This window comes from Gouania willdenowi, chromosome 20, assembly GCF_900634775.1.
Source record: "Gouania willdenowi chromosome 20, fGouWil2.1, whole genome shotgun sequence".
NCBI lineage: Eukaryota > Metazoa > Chordata > Actinopteri > Blenniiformes > Gobiesocidae > Gouania > Gouania willdenowi.
Genome location: NC_041063.1, coordinates 230,265 through 253,604, shown reverse-complemented (window position 1 = coordinate 253,604; position 23,340 = coordinate 230,265). Strand labels below are relative to the sequence as shown.

Sequence of the window (23,340 nt, the reverse complement as noted above, 5' to 3'; positions counted from 1 at the left end):
AAAAAAAATGTTAAAATGACTCCAAAAACAAACAAAACGACAAACATAAATGCACGAAATGACTCCCATAACACACAAATGAAAATAATAGAGGGAATAATCTTCAGTTTTGTCTTTTCTAAACGCTGAGATGATGTTCTGATGATGTGGCCCTAGGATCAATCAATTAATCACATTATTGTGGCTCCTGCTGTGATAAAACGTTCTCATTCCTGCTTTAGAAAGACTTTACATTTAATGTCACAGTCGTATTCATTTGTGTTGAGGCCAAAATACAGGATCATGGTTCTTATATTATGCTACATCCAGTAAACTTTGGTATTTGTTAAAACTACTTTTTTCAAACTACTGTTACCAATTCTTTGTTGTATATTGATCTACTTCCTGGTTTCAGGCTGTTTGCATTCTTCTAACCGTCCTGTGTTTGTCATTATGATAAATCCTCTCTCTCTCTCTCTCTCTCTATCTCTCTCTCTCTCTCTCTCTCTCTCTCTCTCTCTCTCTCTCTCTCTCTCTCTCTCTCTCTCTCTCTCTCTCTCTCTCTCTCTCTCTCTCTCTCTCTCTCTCTCTCTCTCTCTCTCTCTCTCTCTCTCTCTCTCTCTCTCTCTCTCTCTCTCTCTCTCTCTCTCTCTCTCTCTCTAAATCTGTTAATGTTCTTAACCTAAAACCCTCACACAGACTAATACTAATATACGAAGGTGAAAGGGGAGCTCATCTGAAATAGACCATGTGACCTGTCCTGTGCTTTTAACTAGGGTGACAAATTTCCATGGGAACCTAAGCTCAGAAATTTTGGGAATGATTACTGTAAAAAACATAAACTTTTAAGGTGAATTTTTAATTGGTATTTTTAAATGACTGATGCCGATATTTTATATGATGCTAAATTATATTCTACATTAAACATCCCTGTAAATGGCTTCAATTTTGAAAATTCTTGTAATTTTGCAACCTGAGTTCAAATGTTATGGTTTTAAATGTTATTATTTCAAACGGATGCTAACATTTATGTTTGGGTTTGTTACATTTTAAAAAAAAATTCCCAGAAAAAATTATGTTAAACTGATTTTAGGTCAGGAGCCGAATACAGAGCAGTTTGATGTCAAGTGGGCCACAGATTTTAGGCTGGAAAACAAGTGATTTTAACATTATTGTGCCCTAGTTTGCACTTCCACATATAGATGATATATAACGTATATAATGGGACTGTAATTTATTTCCATTATTTTATTTTATCAGATTTTGTGCAATAGTTTAAGAAAATTTGCAGGACTTTGGAAAAATTGAGAGTTCCTTTAAAAATAAAGACATGACATGATATAGAACTGTGAGTTTCATTGAAACTGTGTATTCAGAGGGGCTGAGATATCTATAACTACCCCTCTGAAACCAGTACGTTGCGCAGACAGCGCAGGGTCAGGGACCTCCGTGGAGTTCGTTCCACCCGAGTATGTTTGTCCCGTATTTTGTTACTGCTCCACATCGGTCTTTCTTTTTCCGCTTCCTTTGCCGTGTAACCGTTGTACCTAATGCCTTGATGGAGACTTCTGCTGGATTGTCTGCAATTGTATTTTATCACAAGATGGGATGTGAATGCTTATCAACTTTAATCGAGCAACCACTAGTAAAAGATCTCTGATTGGCTGAAAAGTAGCATCACATGCCTGGATTTCTAAAGTTATTATGGATTTTTGACCAAATGACCCCAACTGCATACTGCAGCTTTAAGTTTTTGTAGAAATGTACCCTCATGCTAACCAAATCATCTTGTTTGTAGGGGGAAGTTTTGTAACTTAAAAAAAAAACATTCCCACATGGACGTGTCGTGTTTTTAATTACAAATATTAGTCAATCCCAAAACTATAACAGCCCAGTTATCTAGCACAGAGGAGCTTGAATGAGGGGGTTCAAACATCCACAAATAAACCTACCAAGATACGGTCGAAGCCAGATGGAGTTCCTCCTCTCTGCACGTGTCCCAGGATTGTCACACGCGTGTCAAAGCCCAAGTTTCTGACAACAAGCTGAAGGAAGGAATTACATAAGTATAAATATAAATATTACAGTTTTGTTGTGTTTTATCAATATATTTAACACCACATTCAATCCTCTCATGCACAAACACATGTACACCTAAAGGCTATGTAGAAGTAGAATAAAATAAATGTATATACACACACAGACAGGCAAACTAGAGATAAAAGCTTTGTAGAAGGGGAAACAGCAAAGCACAAACAAGCCATTCTAATTTTTCAGTCATGTCTGCAGGAACTTTCAGCTCACAGGACACTCTGGGCAACATGAGCTAAAATAAAACCCAAATACTTCAGAAATGGAAAATACACATAAGACACGTCGCAAGTCGACCACAGTTAGAAGGAGCTAGTGGAATTCTGGGATAATTCAAAAACTAGGGAAGAAGCTCAGTGTGTGAAGATTAGGGAGTGAATGTCTGAGTGACAGCAGTGGAAGTGTCTCACTAAACCAGCCAGTGTGCCTGAGAGCATTCCAAAAACACAGCAGTAGAGTCAAAGCCACGACGGGCCAGGCAGCACGGCTCACAGACTAGCACCAGCACCCAGCTCTGTACTTACATCCTTAACATAGTCAGTAGTAATGGCTTTGTTGTTACGATCAATCGCCCCTTCAGCTACTATTATGATATTCAGCCTTTTCATCCCTGCTCGGTTCTACAAGGAGGGTGAGTTGGACAGACAACATGACAGAAAAATCAGACTGCAGCTGTGTGGCGGGCTTTCAGAAGCAAGGAATTGGCCGGATGATGGTGACACCTCTACTCTGATCAGCTGATCTTTATATTATACAATAACGACAAAGATTTAGACTGTTTGTGGTTCTCATCAGGTCAGGCATCCTTGCTTCTGGTTCCCCCTTTCGTCACACTTAGGTACTCACATCTTTGACATAACTAGAACTTATAGGCTTCCCATGCCTATTAATGGCTCCCTCTGCTACTATGATAATGTTCAGCCTTGTGCCCCTGGAACGGGTCTGAATCATAGAAGATACTTTTAGAGCAGGACAAAAAAATGCAGGAAGTCATCAGTAGAAATAAAAACATGTTAAACAGTTCAACCTTAAAAAGCCATTGACATTGGGACAGGGTTCTCGCCAGTGCAGTTGAACGTGATTTTGATTCCCTACGCTGTGATTTTGATTCTCTACGCTGTGATTTTGATTCTCTACGCTGTGATTTTGATTCCCTACGCTGTGATTTTGATTCTCTACGCTGTGATTTTGATTCCCTATGCTGTGATTTTGATTCTCTACGCTGTGATTTTGATTCTCTACGCTGTGATTTTGATTCCCTACGCTGTGATTTTGATTCCCTACGCTGTGATTTTGATTCCCTACGCTGTGATTTTGATTCCCTACGCTGTGATTTTGATTCTCTACGCTGTGATTTTGATTCTCTACGCTGTGATTTTGATTCCCTACGCTGTGATTTTGATTCTCTACGCTGTGATTTTGATTCCCTACGCTGTGATTTTGATCCCCTACGCTGTGATTTTGATTCCCTACGCTGTGATTTTGATTCCCTACGCTGTGATTTTGATCCCCTACGCTGTGATGTCGCCCTTTACCCTGTGTTTCCATCAGCGTAGGGGGATTTTCTGTTATTTTTTCCTTTTTTTAATCGGTACGGTGAAAAATTATTGTGGCACACGGACAAAAAGGGGCTTCCAGGCGTGCCCGTGTTGTTTTAACTCTCTTGGTAATCTGCATAACCCAGAAACATATACATCAGTCGCACCGTCTATTTATTACAGATGATTTGCTGGGATGCTCCCATCTTCGCCTGAGGATCCCTGCAGCCACGTAGCTGTCCTTGATGTTGCCTGTGTGCATGTTCTGCTTTGTAACTGTAATCACCATCCAATATAAACAGTGCTTACACCAGAAGTAGCATGAAGCGGCACAAGAAGCTACTCGTCATGTTTATAACTTGCATAGGATCATTCTACAAGCGAGCACAGATGTGAATACTATCGGGTTGAAACGGGTTTGACCTGAAAGAGACATCGGCTTAATTCGGGTCAGACGGGTTTGGGTCGTGTCTTATTTTTTCGGACAGATTGAAGCTCTACTTTGTGCATCCTCCCCTTTGTAACCCATAATCACCGTCCAATATAAAATGTGTGCATCAAAATCTAAACAAGAACCATAAACTAAACAATAAAACAATATAAAAATATAAAATCAATGAGTGTGTGTGTCCATAACAGTCCCAATATTACTACTGGTCCACCATAAAAATCAAATGGTATTTGTGTCTGTGAGTATTTATTAGTGGAGGACCTATCCCAAGCATGATTAACTCTCTAAATACATTCATTATGACCCTTCACCAATTCAACAAATCACTTTTAGCTTTAAAGTTATGCTGTAACAAAGATTTATTTATTTATTTACCTTTAGTTTTACTTCACAAAAGTTGACCTTCAAAATGGAGGAAATAGTGTTTCAGAGTTACACATTTCTATATTTTCATGGGGGTGGTCTAGCACCGGACCCCTCTAAAACACTCACGCCAGCTGAGCTCGCCCGTGCACCACGCGACCCCCCTACGCTGTGAAAAATTCCTGGTGAGAACCCTGTGGATTAATGCTTCACTGTGTTTCCACAGCGTTAAAATCGACGTGAGTTACCGCAGACAGTTTCCCACACATCTTGTCCTCCCAGCCGTCCTCAGGAGGCATTTCAGGGATCAGCACCCAGTCGGCCCCACAGGCCAGGGCGCTCACCAGGGCCAGGTAACTGGGATAGCAAACAGCAGAGATGATGGTCCCAGTCTGCCCACTGCTAGTGAGGATTATGGATCATTGTGATGAAACATTGAGAAACATTCTTACCCACAGTGTCTGCCCATGACCTCCAACACAAACGTCCTCTGATGACTGAAACATGAGAAGAAAGACCATGAGTTTATATTTAGCTGGATTGAAAATGTCTGGAATGAGAGTGTTTTGAAAATACAACCCTGTGATATCTCTAATATTAAAACCTAAAACAGACACGGACAACTGACTCCATACGTGCGGCATAATTATTCTAATAAGCAGTGGTAATAACATAAAAATACATGAAAAAAACAAATGAAACACAAAGAACACAAAGAAAGACAGACAAGTTTATTAAACAATATAAATACACAAAACAACTCCAAAAAACATATAAAGAAACAGAAAAATACATAAAATGACAAACTTCACCACACAAAATGACAGAAAATAATAATGAGACATAAAACAACTACAAAAACACAAAGAAAGACAAAAGCATATACAAAATGACAACAAAAATACACAAAATGACAGAAAACATACAGAGTAACAGAAAAATACACAATACAAAAAAACAAAATATGCAAAATGACTCCAAAAATATTCAAAATAACAAAAACATGCAAAACCACTCCAAAAACAGAAGAAAAAATACATAAATAAAGTTACAAAATAACAGAAGACACACAAAAGAACAACAAATCGCCAGTTGGCAATACTTATAGTGTTTACAAATAATGTTATGGGATCATATCACACAGTTCCATTGGAAAACGAGTGACTGACGATCTAGTAACTGTTTGACATAAATCTATGTCTCAGTCATTTTAGGGTAACATCCTGTTTTTGTAAATAATCTGATGCATATTAATGTTAAATTACCAACAGTAGTTGACTCGATTAGCATGTTTGGTAAGACTTAATAGTCAGTAAAGTCATCTAAACAAGGAAAAGAAATGGAATAGAGAAAGTTTTGAACCAGAGAGATCGGAGGCCTTACTAATGCTAAATCTTATACTAATCCTAATGCTTTTGTTTCAGCTCCACCTGCTCACCTCTGTGCAGTCGTCATAATTGCATCCACGACCTCAATGATTCTGTGCAGAGCCGAGTCGGTGCCGATGGTCATGTCTGTTCCACAGAAGTCGTTATCGATGGACCCCACCATGCCCACAATGTGCAGAGCAGAATATTTCTGCACGGAGTCGGCTTCAATCAAACCTGTGGAGTCCACAGAGTTAAAGCTAATGTTATTAATGCTAATGTGAATCATCCCAGGGCTGCTGCTCATATTAATCCATCCATCATTTTGTTATTGTGCTACCTTGCTCCACCAGCTCCGTCAGCAGCCCGCTCCACTCCTCCCTGAACAGGTTGGCCCCCGTCAGGCTTCCGTCTCCACCAATCACACACAGGTTAGTGATGCCGCGCTGCAGCAGGTTGTGAGCGGCCTTCAGGCGTCCTTCGTGAGAACGGAACTCTTTGCAACGAGCGCTTCCTATGACGGTCCCACCCTGAGAGAATGGAAAATGATTAAAATGATGAAAAACACTTTTAGGCCCCACCACAAAAGTGTTTTCACCTAAAATGGGTAATTATGTGTGCGTCCACACGAAAAGGTGGAAAACGTTGTAAACATGTCAGGCCTCTATGTGGCGCTGTAATGCTGCCACAGAAACACTCGGACACAGAGAGGAAGGCAGCATCTATTTGTGAGCATGTCTGGATTAGGAGTGGAGGTTTTTTCATGTTTTTTCTTTATTTGGTCATAAAGAAAACCACCAGATGATTTTAAGGCTGTGCTGCAGTTCCTGCATGACAGCAGAACGTACGTCATTACAATAAAGACCAGTGGAGGGCAGTAAAACGCCTTGTGGCATCCAATGTGCCGTAAATACAGAGAAATATGTTTTAAGTGAATTCGAATTTATTTTTATTTCATTTTGTTTGTTTTTTTTAATTTTATTTTTAATTTTGTTTGGTTTTTGATTGTCAATGTTGTGTTTGGTGTTTTGATTAGATTTTGTATTTATTGTCTTGCAGTGTTTTTTTCTTTTTGTCTTTTTTTTCATTTAATTAACTCACTCAGTGCCATTGACGAGAAACTCGTCATTTGCGTTTTTTCACGAGGATTAAAGTAGTCTCAGTTTTAAAAGTTAATCCAATGAATATAATGCAAAATAATGTGTTTTGTTAGGCATAGATAAGGACAATTCAGAGGTTTTAGGACACCTTAGTATAAATAGTGGAGGATCCTTTTAAGGGATTTCTGAGGTGATTTTGTTGGGATTTGTTGTGGATTATGCTGAGCGCTGGTTAACTGGAGAGGAAATGATGTCTGAACATGAACTAACATGACCTGAACTGCTCAGCTCTGTTGCCTGTAAACTCAAAGTGACTTTTAAACATTGTTTCTATTAAATAACAACCTTTAGTTTTTGTTCTTAAGAAAACAGTAGAAAAACTAAACCCTAAAACTACTGAAATGAAAGCCTGATACACTCCAATGACTGAATACATGTTGTAATTAAATGATTTTTTTTTTTTTTTTATAAGCTTTCATATTTAAAAACATAATGAAACATGAATCACTTATTCAAAGGTTCCTTTAAATATTCTGAATCTGAACTTTAGTTTTGAATTTTTGAAAAAAAATTTTAAGAAGCTTTATCTGCTACAAATTAACTGATTTCTATGTGCTGCAGTAATTCCTCTCTTTTATCTTTATCCTCTTAATTTATCCCTTATCCTTATATTTATCACTATTAGGCAAGGCAAGGCAAGGCAAATTTATTTATATAGCGCATTTCATACTCAAGGCAACTCAATGTGCTTTACATGATAAAACATTCAATTGTTTAAAATCAATAAGAACATTTAAATCAATAAGAACATTTAAAATCATCAGTAAAATCAATTAAAATCATCAGTAAAATCATCATTACATCAACAACATGACAAAAAATCTCTCTCTCAATCATATGCACTAGAGAAAAAAAGTGCCTTTAACTTTGATTTAAAAATGTTCACATTGGATGCTGACTTCAGCTCCGCTGGCAGTTTGTTCCACTTCTTTGCAGCATAACAACTAAAAGCAGCATCACCATGTTTACTGTGAACTCTGGGCTCCACTATCTGATCTGTGTCCATAGATCTGAGAGACCTGCTGGGTTCATACCTGACTAACATGTCACTGATGTATCTGGACCAAACCCATTCACAGATTTATACACCAGCAGCAGAACTTTAAAGTCTATTCTGAGGCTGACTGGGAGCCAGTGTAAAGACTTTAAAACTGGAGTAATGTGCTCTGACCTCTTTGTTCTGGTTAAGACCCGAGCTGCAGCGTCTGAACCAGCTGTAGCTGTTTGATGCTCTTTTGGGGGATTCCTGTCAGAAGACCATTACAATAGTCCAGTCTGCTGGAGATAAAAGCATGGACCAGTTTACTATTATTGCTGCTGGCGTGTTTTTGTTTTTGTGTTCCACATACTGACAATCAAGTCAAATTCCATGTGCTGTTTTTTTTTTAAAAACCATACTCAGCAACAAAAACAGATTCTGATTCCTCAACCAGTAGAAAATGCTGTGAACAAAAAAAATGTCATATACTGTGTTAGAAATTTAGAAAAATACCGTGATATACATTTTTGGTCATACCGCCCAGCCCTTATTTCACATATAAATGCTGCACTTCTCCATGGTTGACTACATACGTATATACAGTGGAAACCTAAAGTTTACAAATTGCAAAAAACAGTAATCGCACGATTCATTGCAGTGAATTAGCAGAATCTTCTGAGTCCCTGCTGCAAATTGCGCTGCTGCAGTTACGGATCCAGTAGAACTTGGCGTAACATCTTAATATATATGTGGGGTCTTTCTAAACGTTGGTCTGAAAACTGACTTGCTGTAATTGTAGAGCAGAAAGTTTTATCACAGCAGGGGCAGCAGAAATGTGATTGTCTGATTTAGTCCTTTGTGGGGTGTTTTTGTAGAGTTTCTCTCTTTGTTGCAGCGATGTGCCTGGCTCCTCCCAGAGCGTGATGGTGCTCATTACTCTATAAACAAAGGGAAAAGCAACGCGCCAGCCTTTGGCTGTGTGTAACGGAGCTGAAAAAGGACTCTAATCAACAGTGAGCTCATAATGAATCATTGTATGATTCATTTACTCAGTTCATTAGGTTGTTTATATGAGAAGATGAAAAGAACCGTGTTTTTTTTTAATGTGTATGAAGAACTCAAACGAGTTAGTATTTAAAATATAGCAAATAATGAAATGATTTCTGTAGAAATGGTTAAATTAAAATATGATTGGTATAAAACATAAGGTAAAATGCTTATACAGATTTTAACAGTAGACCTAGTTTTCTGTTTTATCAATACTTCATTTTACATATTACTTACCTGAGTTGGTTTAGTAAAATAATAGTTTAAAATGTGCTTTTACTGAATTAAATGTGCTTACCTGAAATCATATGTGTGTGTTTACCTTGTTTAATGAAAAATTATGAACTTATTTGCATTGTGGTTTTTTTCCAAAGGTTTTTCACCTTTTTTGTCACTGAGCAAATAAACTCAAAAGACACCAGACAGGGGTGGGCAAACTGTTTGGCTCAGGGGCCACATGGACTTTTAAAAATTGACAGACGGACCGAGTCAGCACCCGATGCATACATACATTTTCTTCTTCTTGTCTAAAGTTCACATTTATAAAACTTCATAACAAATCAACCATATGCTACAGATGTGCAACTTTCACCCAAATTTATCCCCAATTCTAAAGAAAGGTTTGTACATTTAAGGAGAGACAGGTCTGTTAGTAGAGCAGAGCTTCTCACAGTGTGTGGTGGAGAGTGGAGACATGACAGGTTGAAATTTTCAATTTCATGTCAATCTTCTTAAAAACACTTTATTCATCGACAATAAAGATCATTACTAAACAAATTTAGAATCCTAAAATGTATCAGAAATTAAAAGAGCATTAATTTAAGACTGCATTAGATATGTGACTGGGATCAAAATGTAACGTGGAACTAAAATGCAAACAAAATGATTTACATCAGCATATGAAGTGGAGTGGAACCATAATCAAACTTTTATTATCTGATTCATTACATTCATTAACTTTTTTGTTTTCTTTGTTTTGGCACTGATTGTAAACAAGGTGTTGTGTTTCCTGAATATTGGACTACTGTACTTTTACATTTGTTTTTTTTATGCAGGTACGATAATCTTCATTTATTTTTTTAAGTTTTATTTATTTATGAAATATACCTTGCATTATGAAACATGATGGATAATTGTTCCCTGTTCGTTCATTTCATACTTTTACTGAATTCATTTCTTTTTTTTAATTTCTACTGCACTTTTTTAAAATCAGATAATGAGTTTAATTTAGTTTTTAATTTATTATGAAATATTATATTACTTGTTCGCTGGTTGGTTCAACACATTTTAACATGTGTTATTTGTCAGAATTATTTGGAGGGCAATGGGGACAGGTGGGACTTGGAAAGTTCACATAACACCACACTATATTATATAACTGTATAAAAAAAAACTCTTCCTCACCCTCCGCGGGTGGTCTCTCTTTTTTCCTCCAAGCTCAGGTCCTCTACCAGAGGCCTGGGAGCTTGAGGGTTCTTCCAGTATCTTTGATGTTCCTAGAACTGCTACTTTTTCTGGACGAGATGTCTGATGTATTTCCTGGGATCTGCTTGGAGCCACTCCTCCAGTTTGGGGTCACTGCCCCGAGTGCCCCAATGACCACGGGCACCACTGATGTCCTTCACCCTCCAGGTTTTCTCCAACTCTTCTCTGAGGCCCCTGGTATTTCTCTAGTTTCTCGTGTTCCTTTTTCCTGATGTTGCAAGTCGCTCTGATATTGCTATGACACCACAACGGCTTTCCTCTGCTCTTTGTCCACCACCACAATGTCTGGTTGGTTCTCCATTACCATTCTGTCCGTCTGTATCTGGAAGTCCCACAGGATCTTGGCTCGGTCATTCTCTACCACCTTTGGAGGTGTTTCCCACTTTGACCTTGGGGTTTCCAGCCCATACGCTACACAGATGTTCCTGTACACTATACCAGTCACTTGGTTATGGCGCTCCATGTAAGCTTTCCCTGCCAGCATCTTACACCCTGCAGTTATGTGCTGGATTGTCTCATTGGCCTCTTTGCACAGTCTACACCTGGGGTCTTGTCTGGTGTGTGGTAGATCTGGGCACTCTATTGCTCTGGTGCTCAAGGCCTGCTCCTGTGCAGCCATGATGAGTGTCTCTGTGCTGTCCTTTAGTCCGGCTCTGTCTAGCCAGTGGTAGGATTTCTTGATATCCGCCACTTCACTTATGTTTCGGTGGTACATCCCGTGTAGGGGCTTGTCCTCCCATGATGGAACCTCCAGCACCTCACCTTCTGTTCCCCATTGTCTGAGACATTCACTGAGCACGTCATCTGTTGGAGCCTTGTCCTTGATGTACTTATGGATCTTGGATGTTTCATCCTGGATAGTGTCTCTCACACTCACTAGTCCTCGTCCTCCTTCCTTCCGGCTAGCGTAGAGTCTCAGGGTGCTGGATTTTGGGGTGGAACCCTCATGCATGGTTAGGAGCTTTCGCGTCTTAACATCTGTGGTCTGTATCTCATCCTTTGGCCAGCTTATTATTCCTGCAGGGTATCTGATTACTGGCAGAGCGTAGCTGTTTATTGCCCGGGTCTTGTTCTTGCCATTGAGCTGGCTTCTTACGACCTGTCTTACTCGTTGGAGGTATTTGGCCGTAGCGTTTCCTTGTCACCTCTTCGAGGTTGCCATTTGCTTGTGGGATTCCGAGGTACTTGTAACTGTCCTCAATGTCTGCTATTGTTCCTTCTGGGAGTGAGACCCCTTCTGTGTGGACTACCTTCCCTCTGTTAGTCACCATCCGACCACACTTCTCTAGTCCGAATGACATCCCAATGTCTACACAGTATATCCGGGTGGTATGGATCAGTGAGTCGATGTCTCGCTCATTCTTAGCGTACAGCTTGATGTCATCCATGTAGAGGAGGTGACTGATGGTGGCCCCGTTCCTGAGTTAGTATCCATAGCCAGTCTTGTTGATTAATTGGCTGAGGGAGTTCAGACCTATGCAGAACAGCAGTGGGGACAGGGCGTCTCCTTGGAATATGCCACATTTGACGGAGACTTGTGCAAGTGGCTTGCCATTGGCTTCAAGGGTGGTTTTCCACAGCCTCATCGAGTTTGCAATGAAGGCTCTTAGAGTCCTGTTGATGTTGTATAGTCGTAGGCTTTCTTGTAATCAATCCAGGCAGTGCTCAGGTTGGTATGTCGGGTTCTGCAGTCTCGAGCGACTGTTCTGTCTACCAGGAGCTGGTGTTTGGCACCTCTGGTATCTTTGCTGATTCCCATCTGAGCTGTGCTCATGTATTGATCCATGTGCCCGCTTAGCTTAGCCGCTATGGTGCCGGACATGAGCTTCCACGTTGTGGAGAGGCAGGTTATTGGGCGATAGTTGGATGGGACTGTACCCTTTGAGGGATCCTTCAGGATCAGGATTGTACGCCCTTCGGTTAACCATTCAGGGTGATTCCCATCTCTCAGTAGCTGGTATATATATATATGTGTGTGTGTGTAAAAGTAGCTCGGTTAAACAAAAAGTATTTGCATGAAAAAACCCTCCAACATAATTTGTTAATAATGGTTTTTAGCATAATTAGCAGCATGTTTGGAGGAAAAGTGACGGTGGATGTTTTATTCCATTAAAACCGCAACAGTTTCTTTGCAAATAATAAGACAAACAGCCTTTGACTTCAGTGAAAAGTATTTATTTGTCCATTCATTATTAAACACTCACTGTCGACTCTTCTTTTCTTTGGGCCACTCATTGTTGTAGATGTGTATCGCTGTGTCAGCGCCGTGGTTTTGCTCCGTCAACCTCCACCTGGCTCCAAGGCAGCGTAGCGCCTTGGAGCCAGGTGTATTCACGCGACACCACAAGATCCCGCAATAAAACATCAACAAACAGTTTACTTTGATTATCTGATGTGGAAGAACTGTTTATCTGGCCAGATATCTATGTTTCTGCTTCTACCATGAGAAAGTTCTTCTCTTTCTTTGTAGGTGTGTAATGGCGGTGACCAATCTAACTCTGCTTTCTTCCTCATCTTACATTTTCTGTCCATACTGAGTAGGATGTCAGGCATCACAGGACTAAGTCAAAGGAATACAGTCATAATTATGATATTGTAACGGACTGAGACCCAATATAGTTTATTCAACGAGTGTTGTGGTTTCCCATGGCCATGAAGGCATCATTGTTACGTGCAACTTTCTCTGCCAATGTTTGTCTTTGTTTACATGTGTTCTGCGTGTTGATTGGCTGGGAGGCTGGAAAAGGGCGGGCATAAGCGGATAATAGGAGAACATTTGTTTCCCATGGGTGTTGAGGAGATAAATGACGGAGTGAGACGGTTCATTTTGTGTTCTAATTGTTTATTTTGGCTTCGGCGGGCCGGATTAAAAAGACCAACGGGCCGGATGTGGCCCGCGGGCCGTAGTTTGCCCACCTATGCAATAGACACTCTTACTGTGAATTGATATTCTTGTATGGTGTCTTTTTGTTGTCATTTTGTGTTTTATGGAGTCAATTTTATGTATTTTTCTTGTCATTATGTGTATTTTTCTCTGAATTTGTATGTTTTTTTGGAGTAATTTTATGTATTTTTCTGTGAATTTGCATGTTTTTACAGCCATTTTATGTATTTTCTTGTCATTGTGTGTATTTTTCTCTCAATTTGTGTTTTTTTACGTCATTTTATGTATTTCTCTTGACATTGAGTATATTTTTCTCCGAATTTGTATGTTTTTTGGAGTCATTTTTGTTGTCATTTTTTAAATTTTATGTAATTCTCTTGCCATTCAGTGTATTTTTTTCTGAATTAGTATGTTTTTTTTTTAGTCATTTTGTGTATTTTTCTTGTCATTGTGTGTATTTTTTTCTAAATTTGTGATTTTTAAGTCATTTTATGAATTTTCTTGTCATTATGTGAATTTTCGGCCGATGGCCACAGATATTGAGTTAGTGTGCGTTTCGCTACTTGTGACTGTTACTCACCACTTGTAACATGCTAGAGACGGTTTCCCATGTGGCTTCTCTGATGTTATCCCCACCATCCACCATACCCTGATATCCCTGTAAGAAAAAAAACCAACATAATGTAAAATAATGATAATAAAAAACATAAGTTTAAAGCATAGAACAGTAATAACTGTGCATGTAGTCAGAGATTGATCTGATTAAGTCAGTTATGTAAGTGCGTGTCCTGAAAATGTGCTGGGATCATAGCTCAGCACATCACCCCCCCCCCCCCGAGGCTTTTTCAGCATTTGCTGCATGAAAATAAACATTCTACGACTTATATATTTTGGCATGAAATACCAAAGGGAAAAATACATAAAAAAATCTGTATGTCCTGGAATATTAAATGCTTTTTCCTTTGCAGTTTACATACTTTTTTACACACTTATTTTTCCAAACTATCTCCAGTCAGATATTAAAGACATGTATGCATTGTGGACTATAACTTATGTATTTACGATACAGGTTATGTTGCAGTAAAAGCTAGTCTTACAATATACAACAAAGTGGAAAAAATATACATCAATTAAACTTAAATTATAATGCTTTTTTTCAACATAATAAACATAATAAAATAAATAAAGTTTATAGTGTTTGATAATGCATAGTTTTAAGAAATGTGTTGAAAATAAGTGAAATGAGGTCATGCCAGCTAAATAAATGATTGATTGGCTGAGACAGTTCTGTATATAATGAATGTCAGAAGTGAAGCATTGATGCAGCGAGAAGTCTAAAAACATGTCAATCTGAATAAAACTGAGGCCAGAAGCTGAACTGTAAAAGCTTATGAGATAAATATTTGGGATTATAGAACACTTAGTTAATATGAGGCTATGGATGATGATGTTTTATATCAAATGTGTCATTATGAACTAACAGAAGTGTGAAAACACAGGCTCACCTCATGAATAAAATAAACTTTTGCACCAACGTATAAGCCCATTCTGACCACGGCGCGTACAGCAGCGTTCATCCCTGCAGAAAAATAAAATATACGAGTCAGAAACCAGAAGGAAAACATTTGGTCGTTAGCTGAGGCTAATTTGTAAAGCTCTCTAATGACACACACACAAACACGTTTATTATGTGTGTGTCAAACTACGGCACCGTGTGAACAATGGATAAGGACTGATTTATTGATTTGTATTTGTTTATATTCTGTGATGGAAAAACCAATCCAAACTGTTGTTTTCTTTCTTCCTTTTATAATATTTAAAGTCAGGCCCCTTAATGACATGAAAATATCTCACAAGCATGTTTTGTGACAAAATGCATGTTTACACACTTTTTTTCTCTCAAAAACATGTGACATCTAGAAAATGTAGCAAACGTACAAAAATACGTAAATTGTGTCAAATTTTGCATTGGATTTCATGCAAAACTTGAGGATAATTCCTCCCTAACCTTCCCATTTTCCCTACATCACATATCCAACTCAAGGCCCGGGGGCCAATTACGGCCCTTTAAATCTCCCAATTTGCCTACAGGAGAAAATAAAAATGACAGTGAAAATCAGCATCTAATTCAGTTGTACATATCCCAGTACGTCCAAATACACAAATTCAATGAAACTGTACTTTTTCATGGGGCTCAGTTTTCCCACATCACATGATTCATATCACTTTGAATCTCAAATTGTTGTAAGTAATCTTACAAGTTTCTTCAAATTATTCCCCAAATTAAATAGAATTTGGTCACAAAATCAAAGAAATGTAAATGAATTTTCAGCACAGATTGATATTTATCACTTATTGCTTGGATATTGTTGGTGCCTTACAAACTAAATACTCTTATACATTAAAGTACAAACCTGAGAACATCGTTTACTGACAATAATCTGTGGCCCACTGCTCTGCATTTGGCCCCTGAACTAAAATGAGTTTAACAGCCCTGCTCTGAGTCATCTGAAACATATAAATATACATATATAACAAGTGAAATATTTTATACCACATCCTGTGACTGTTTCCCCTCTTTTACTTCTGTGCTCCTCTGTTTAATTAAACAGTCTTTTTTTTAATTAGCATCATGTGACAGCCTGGTGTCATTGTGTTTATACAATCAGAGCCATGTTTCCTTTGACTCGGAACGCTGCCATTTATGGGCTGAAAGTTTCCCAGCTCCTCCCCCGGCCTTCCTGGTTTACTGATTTTACTGAGTGTGTTGTGTGACTTGAATATAAATGTTGGGTTAGTTTAAACTCCTAAATGAGATGGAATACATCAGACTTTACCTTCTGAAGGATGACAGGTTTACTGAGAGGGATGTAGACAACAACAAAAGAACTACATCTCTGTGAGAACTAATGGAAACTGGAGTTTTAATGCTTGCAAAACAGTTGCTGAGCAACACAAACATGTGACTAAGTAACAATAAAAGAAAGATCAGGAATGTATTTGGGTGGATTTGTTGAACCTGTCTGATACGATGCCAGGTGACAAACGCTAGCATGAATAATAAAAAGAAACCCAGTAGCAGGGTAGTTTGTGTGACCTGCACACAGAGGGAAAACCAAGGGTAAAAGTGGACAAATTATGACAAGGAGCTTGAGGCTAGTTAGTTTAGCTAGCGTTAGCAAATGTTAGCTGTCATTGCTAACCCTGAGACAAAGAGCTTTGTTTTCTCATAGAATAAGTTCATCTAAACACTAATGCTGGGCAAGTTAACGCATTATTGCGTTAACGCAGTAATTAATGCCAACAAGTATTTTTATCATAAATTAACCTAGTTTTTTTTAATTATTTTATTTTGAAAGTCCATTGCTAATTGGAAATGTTGAAACAAGGAGAAAGGTACTGGGCTCTTACATGGACATTTTAATTTGAAATCACTTCCAGACAAACATTTGGATAATTTTCTTATCACCAGAGTACCTTAAGTCCTAAGTATCACTGCAATACACACGCTACCAAATCACCACCCAGACAAACAACCAGCAGATGCTTCAGTAGTAGGGGTGGGAACCTCACGATACGATACACGATGACAATTATCTCACAATATGACGATACTGCGATTATCAATATATCAGTCAGAAATCAATCTACGATAATCTGACATAAGAAAAAAAAAGATTAAGCAAAAAAAATAAGACTTTAAATATAAAAAGTGTCCTATGAACAGTGACACTATTTTAGTGCAACATTTCTGTAAATAAGTGTCAACATACCAATGTAAACAAATAAGTATCTCTAATAGTGCTTTATGTAAACAATAAATAGGGTCTTTATTACCAGTGAAATATTACAGTAAACAATATATTGGTTCCTTCAACAAACAGTGGTAACATTTATGTGAAGATGTTCCTGCACATTTTAGTGAAAAAGCAAAAAAAGGTTTTGAAAAAAAAAACCAAATTAAAAATAAATAAATAAATCAATACTTAGAGGGAGCATATCGATAATCAATCGTGCGGAAAACTATTGCGATATATGGCCGCATCGATCGTCACACTCCTATTCAGCTGTCCACGTTGGATGCATCGTTTGGGCGAAGCATCGATAAACAAAAGCAAGATAAGCTAACAGATGCTATAGTGAAGTGGATAGCTACAGACTGCAGGTCGATACGTATCGTTGCAGATGTTGGTCTGAGGAACGTTCTTTGGATCTTATGGAATGACGGCAGGTATGAGCCTCCCTCAAGGCGCTCCATCACCAGAACAATACACGAGTTGTATGAAAAGGAGTCGACGGTGTTCCAACGGTTGCTCTGACTGGAGACGACTGGTGCAGAAGAGTCAGAAAATGTAACGTTGGAGGAATGGATTAATGCAGTTCATTGTCAAACTTTTTTATTTATTTATTTTTACTGAGATTCTACAAAGAAAATCTAGAACAACATCCTGTCTCTGAACTCTGATATATTATGTACTACTGTTTAAAGGGAATTCTGTTCTTAATAAGTACTTTATTTGTTTGTGTTCAGTGTTTAACAGACAATTGTTATTGCACCTTTGTTCATACAGCAGTACTTTACAAATAAAAGTGTGTAATACACTACGTTTGAATTTATTATTGAATTTTGCACATAACACTGCGATTAATCGCCATTAAAAAAAAATATATATATATAATCATAAACAAATAATCTGTAAAGCTGGAATTATTATTAGGTACCTGTTCAATATCTTTTTGCCATTTTTTTTGCGACTCTGCAAAACAAAAGTATCTTAAGTTTTGTGACTCAAAAGTAACATTTATTGTGTTTTTTTATGTCCTTACTTTGCATACAAATATGTTTTCGTGTTTTAAAATAGAATGTAGGAATGTGCGATATTTTATCGTTTATGATTTATCGTAAAAAAAACATTCTCACCTGTAAGAATTTGTCATCCCTCGATATAGACAATAAATTCCCATGTCTGAAATTAACAAGAGCCACGAACCATTTGTTGCTCAATTTAGCCAAGAATGCCCCAAAAAAACGCGTTCTACGAGCCAAAACTGCCCCCGTTTGTTGTCAACAACTTATCCTCTGGAGCAGAACGTTGTTTACGGAAGCTCCGCCCCCCGCACACACCGCCGTCTGTCTGTGTGTGTTCGTCATGGCTACCAGAAGCTACTATGCTGTGATACATCATGAACCACTACTTGGTTAAAACCAGATAAACATCAACAAAGTGAACCAATCCTAGTTCCTCCATCAGATCCATCCAAAGTTCTACAAACACGGGGACAGAGATGAACCTGGAGCAATGATTATGAACTGGAAACTCAACTAAAGCTAACTATGCTAAGCTAACCCACCGACACACTGAGCTAATAGTTAACGCTAACCAGTTAAAAAAAAACACGTCTTACTGTCATAAAACCACAGAGAGCCATAGATTTGTTTATGGTCAGATTTAACACTTTATGGAAGAATAAACGCTAAAGACAAGGCAAATGTATTTGTATAGCACATTTCATGCACAAGGCAACTCAATGTGCTTTACATGATAAAACATTCAATTGTTTAAAATCAATAAGAACATTTAAAATCATCAGTAAAATCAATTCAAATCATCAACAAACACATTACATCATCAACATGACCATAAATCTCTCTCTCAATCATATGCAGTAGAGAAAAAAAGTGCCTTAAACTTTGATTTAAAAATGTCACACGTTGTGTGAAATAAATATTAGCATAATAACTAATGTCACTATTCATTTATCCTAATTTGTGAAACGCAATATGTTTTAATTATATTTCATCAGCAGTAAAAACACTATTAAAATTATTTGTGCTTATAATGTGCTTTTTTTAATTTAAATAATTTTATTTCAAGTGATGAAATAAATGAAGTACATACAATAACACTAATAGTGATCCACATGCACAAATATATTTCATAAAATATCAGCTCATGAGCTGTATGAGTCAGCAGTTATTGTAGCCTTTTTAAATGTGTCTAATGTTGATGTATTCACATTTATTTGTGTTTGTAAGGAACCTGTTAACACTAAGTTGTGAATTTTTTAATTTATTTATAGTTTTTATTTATCGTGATTTTTATCATTATCGTGATAAATACTAGAAATTATTGGGATAATTTTTTTTGGTCAATATCGCCCATCTCTAATAGAAAGCAGTACAGAACATAGGGCGACTGTGGCTCAGGTGGTAGAGGGTTGTCTTCTGATCGAGAGGTTGGGGGTTCGATCCCAGTACCTGACTATGTGTCGAAGTGTCCTTGGGCAAGACACTGAACCCTAAGTTGCTCCCAGTGGTCGACTAGTGCCTTGCATGGCAGTCCTGTCCCACTGGTGTGTGAATGTGAGAGTAATTGGGTGAATGAGCTGATATGTAAAGCGCTTTGAGACTGTTTCAGTGTGGTTATAAAGCTCTATATAATATCAAGTCCATTTACCAACATTCCAGAAAACTGGAAACTAAACGGTGCATCAGTATTATGGTATACCAAGAACGGTTCTGTGATGTTTGGAGTGCAAAAAAAAAAAACATTAACTGCATTATTTTGTGTAGTGCATTATTTTATTTATTTTAATTAATCAGAATTAACGAGTTAAAGTCCCAGACCTAGTTTAAACATCTGTTGTGAGATGTGTCCAAGGTAGGGCAGCTCAGTGCGTGAATGTGAGTGGCGCAGGTGAGTGACGTAGGTAAGCGCGCGCAGGTGTGTGGAGGAGAGAGAGACGCGGAGACGAGGAAGAGTCCTACACGGCGACTGGGAGATAGCTAGGGAGTTAAAGTGTTAAAAGAGGAATAAAGTGCAGCCTTGAAACAACGACACGGCCTGGTTCTTATACGCGGGCGGTATCAACTCTGCCGAGCGTGACGAGCGGGTGTTAGCCCCCCGGAGGAGTAGCAGCTTCCGGCCCTGGAGAACGCGGATCTCCCCTGTGCCTGTCGACCACGGTTGGGAGGCTTAACAGGAAAGGTTTAACACATCTGTATTTTTACCCAAACAGAGCTGATGGTAGTTATTCCACCTGTGGCTCAGCAGGTATTAATATTCATCAGCAGTTTCTAATCAAAGCCTCACCTCTCAGCTATTATTTATTGATGAAAGGTGGAGTACCCCCCCATTGTACTCTGTAATACTGAGAACATACACAGCTGTTTTCTTTAATAGAGCACGTCAGCTGAGCAAAGTGCACCACAATAAAACAATAATAACTGTCCCATGGTGTGTGCTGCTCTGGAAATCATGTGAAATATTTACCAGACCCTGTGTATCAGATTTGTCCAAAAGAAACAAACAAAAATGTGTGAATTGAATAAAAAGTAAGACTTTGCCAAAAAAGTAATCTTGAATATAAAATATATTACTCGTGTTTCAACTTCCTGCCTTTTTGCTTGTCATTCTTCACTTTTTGCTTGTCATTCTTCACTTTTTGCTTGTGCATCAACAGCAAAATGTCAAGAATCACAAACAAAAAGTTAGGAAGTGGAAACTCATCTTTTGTTTGATGTCTTTTTGACACAAATCTGATTCCATAGCCATGCTGATCAACCCACAACAGATTTTCTAGAAATAAATAATTTTGGGTAATTGTAATGAACCCCTCCCCCCCTCCTCCAGAAAGAACCCAATGGCCTTTCCTTCCAGGTTACATAATGATGCTCCATAGAAGAACCTGGGAGAGGGTCACATGATATAAGAACATACACATTAACCAATGATAACAGAGGATTAGAGATCAGTATTAACGCAGGGCTTCTCCTCATGATTGTCACTTTCTCCGGTAGAAACAGAGAAAAGGATGGAGCGAGAGCAGCACAATACAGCCTGACTCTGATGTTCAGCTCCTGTCATGCATGCTGCATCCTGATTGGTCGTCTCTGGGGGGAACGGCCCCAATGTTTTCACTGTGCGTGCCGTGACTTGTCATTTTCAAAATGCTCAGCACTGAGGAATGAGTCGCTGCACATCACTTTCAATACATCCACTATAATATAAATGTAATCATGTGCTAATGTCATGTTCAGAAGCAAATTTGTGCAAAAGACTAAATAGTTTATTAATAGTTTATTTACTATTAACTACTGAAGCTACTTTTCATCTCATTATCTCAAATAAAAATGGGAGTATCCATACATGTGACCTACTGTATGGTTATTAATGGGATAGAAATTTATTCTAAGCCTTTACAGTTTCACTGAACATGGAACCATGATCAGAATCACTGATCCAGATAGCTGACCACAATACCGTGTGTGTGTGTGTGTGTGTGTGTGTGTGTGTGTGTGTGTGTGTGTGTGTGTGTGTGTGTGTTCCTCAAATATCTCTGCAGATCAGGATCAGACTGACCTGAGAATTTCAACATGGCTGCTGCTTGGTTCAAAGGTGTGCAACGTCAGATTTGTTAGGACGTGCGTGTGTGTGTGGAGCAAATTTCTCTGTTCGACCTGAAACTTGCTCGTGACCAGGCTAGTCATTCAGCACAAGTTTCCATGGTGATTTAGCTCCGTAAGACGTGAGCAAGCTTCGTAGTCCAGCACACACTGATTACATTCTGGAAGTTAGCGCGATATGAGGTAATCTGGCTTCGTAACATACCCCCTTTATGTATTTTCCTGTCATTCTGTAAACTGTATATATTTTTTGTGGTTTTGAAGTCATTTTTATTGTTTTGTGTGTTTTTGTTGTTGTTTTGTGTGTTTTTGTGTTTCATTGTCGTTTTGTAATATTCTTTTGTCATTCTTTATATTTGTTTTGTGTTTTTGAAGTCATTTTATTGTATTTCTGTTGTCATTTTGTATATTTTCAATATTTTATTTGAAATCTCTTCTGTTTTTGGACAAATTGTCAGTATTTTTCTGTAATTTTATATGTTTTTTGTAGTTCTTACGTATTTCTGCTAATTTTTGTGTGTTCATGTCATTTTGTGTCTTTATAAAATTATTCAGAGGGGTACATGAAGCCCCCAGGCATCAGTTGCCCATGTCCGGTGTAAAGGTTAATTCTAATCTAAAGACAAGCATGTCAGGTTGAGTCTTTCAATAAAGTGCTGAGCTGTGAGCAGACACACATGTCTATGAGCAATGGATGTATTTGGGAATCATTCATTTAACCAAGGCATCAGTATTACAATCATGGACTATTATTCCATTATTTCACTTAAGGAAAACATATTAGTAGCTCAGCTTGATGCCTGTCTTACAAACTGAGACACAAATGGGAAAACAGCATTTTGAAAATGTGAGTACAGAATTAAAAAATGGGCATTTTTTACCAAATCTGTGAAACCAAATGTATTTATTTATCTGAATAATATCCACTGTTATCCAGGAAGTTTATTATTATTATACTCATTTTAAAGATGGAAATCCTGGTTTTAATCAGAAATAAAAATGGGTTGGTGTAATTAGCATGCTGACAGCAGGAATGTTCTTCAGAGCTGTTGCCCATGAATTGAATATTCATTTCTCTACCATAAACCGTCTCCAAAGGTGTTTCAGAGAATTTGGCAGTACATCTAACCGGCCTCACAACCGCAGACCACGTGTAACCACACCAGCACAGGACCTCCACATCCAGAATGTTCACCTCCATGATGGTCTCACATTTGATGACGTCTGGCACGTTGAAGAGATGTTCTCTTCACAGATGAATCCAGATGAATTCACAGTTCAGGGCAGATGGCAGACAGCGTGTGTGGAAGTGGTGTGGATGGAGTGGCCCATGGTGGTGGTGGGGTTATGGTGTCAGCAGGCGAACACAGGTGCATTTTATTGATGGTATTTTGAATGACGAGATCCTGAGGCCCACTGTTGTGTTATTCATCCACGACCATCACCTCATGTTGCAGCATGCTAATGCCTGGCCCCAGGTTGCAGCATGCTAATGCACGGCCCCGTGTTGCAGCACGCTAATGCACGGCCCCATGTTGCAGCATGCTAATGCACGGCTCCATGTTGCAGCACGCTAATGCACAGCCCCA

General features: G+C 38.4%; 1 protein-coding gene across 13 annotated transcripts in view; it reads right to left on the bottom strand.

Annotated features, from left to right (window-relative positions):
* The window catches only part of LOC114482191 (ATP-dependent 6-phosphofructokinase, platelet type-like), a 53,425-nt gene that overhangs the window by 26,880 nt on the left and 3,205 nt on the right, over positions 1 to 23,340 (bottom strand). For 4 of the 13 annotated variants that reach the window (XM_028477321.1, XM_028433848.1, XM_028477320.1 and 1 more), the window contains exons 2-10: positions 14,850 to 14,923; positions 13,925 to 14,002; positions 6,130 to 6,319; positions 5,861 to 6,026; positions 4,875 to 4,919; positions 4,671 to 4,779; positions 2,917 to 3,012; positions 2,595 to 2,690; positions 1,932 to 2,024 (exon numbers count right to left, since the gene is read on the bottom strand). In XM_028477321.1, the coding sequence (XP_028333122.1) occupies positions 1,932 to 2,024; positions 2,595 to 2,690; positions 2,917 to 3,012; positions 4,671 to 4,779; positions 4,875 to 4,919; positions 5,861 to 6,026; positions 6,130 to 6,319; positions 13,925 to 14,002; positions 14,850 to 14,923 (947 nt within the window). Of the gene's footprint in view, positions 1 to 1,931; positions 2,025 to 2,594; positions 2,691 to 2,916; positions 3,013 to 4,670; positions 4,780 to 4,874; positions 4,920 to 5,860; positions 6,050 to 6,129; positions 6,320 to 13,924; positions 14,003 to 14,849; positions 14,924 to 23,340 lie in introns of those variants that run through there. The other 9 variants (XM_028433851.1, XM_028433858.1, XM_028433849.1 and 6 more) reach the window with 3 other exon arrangements.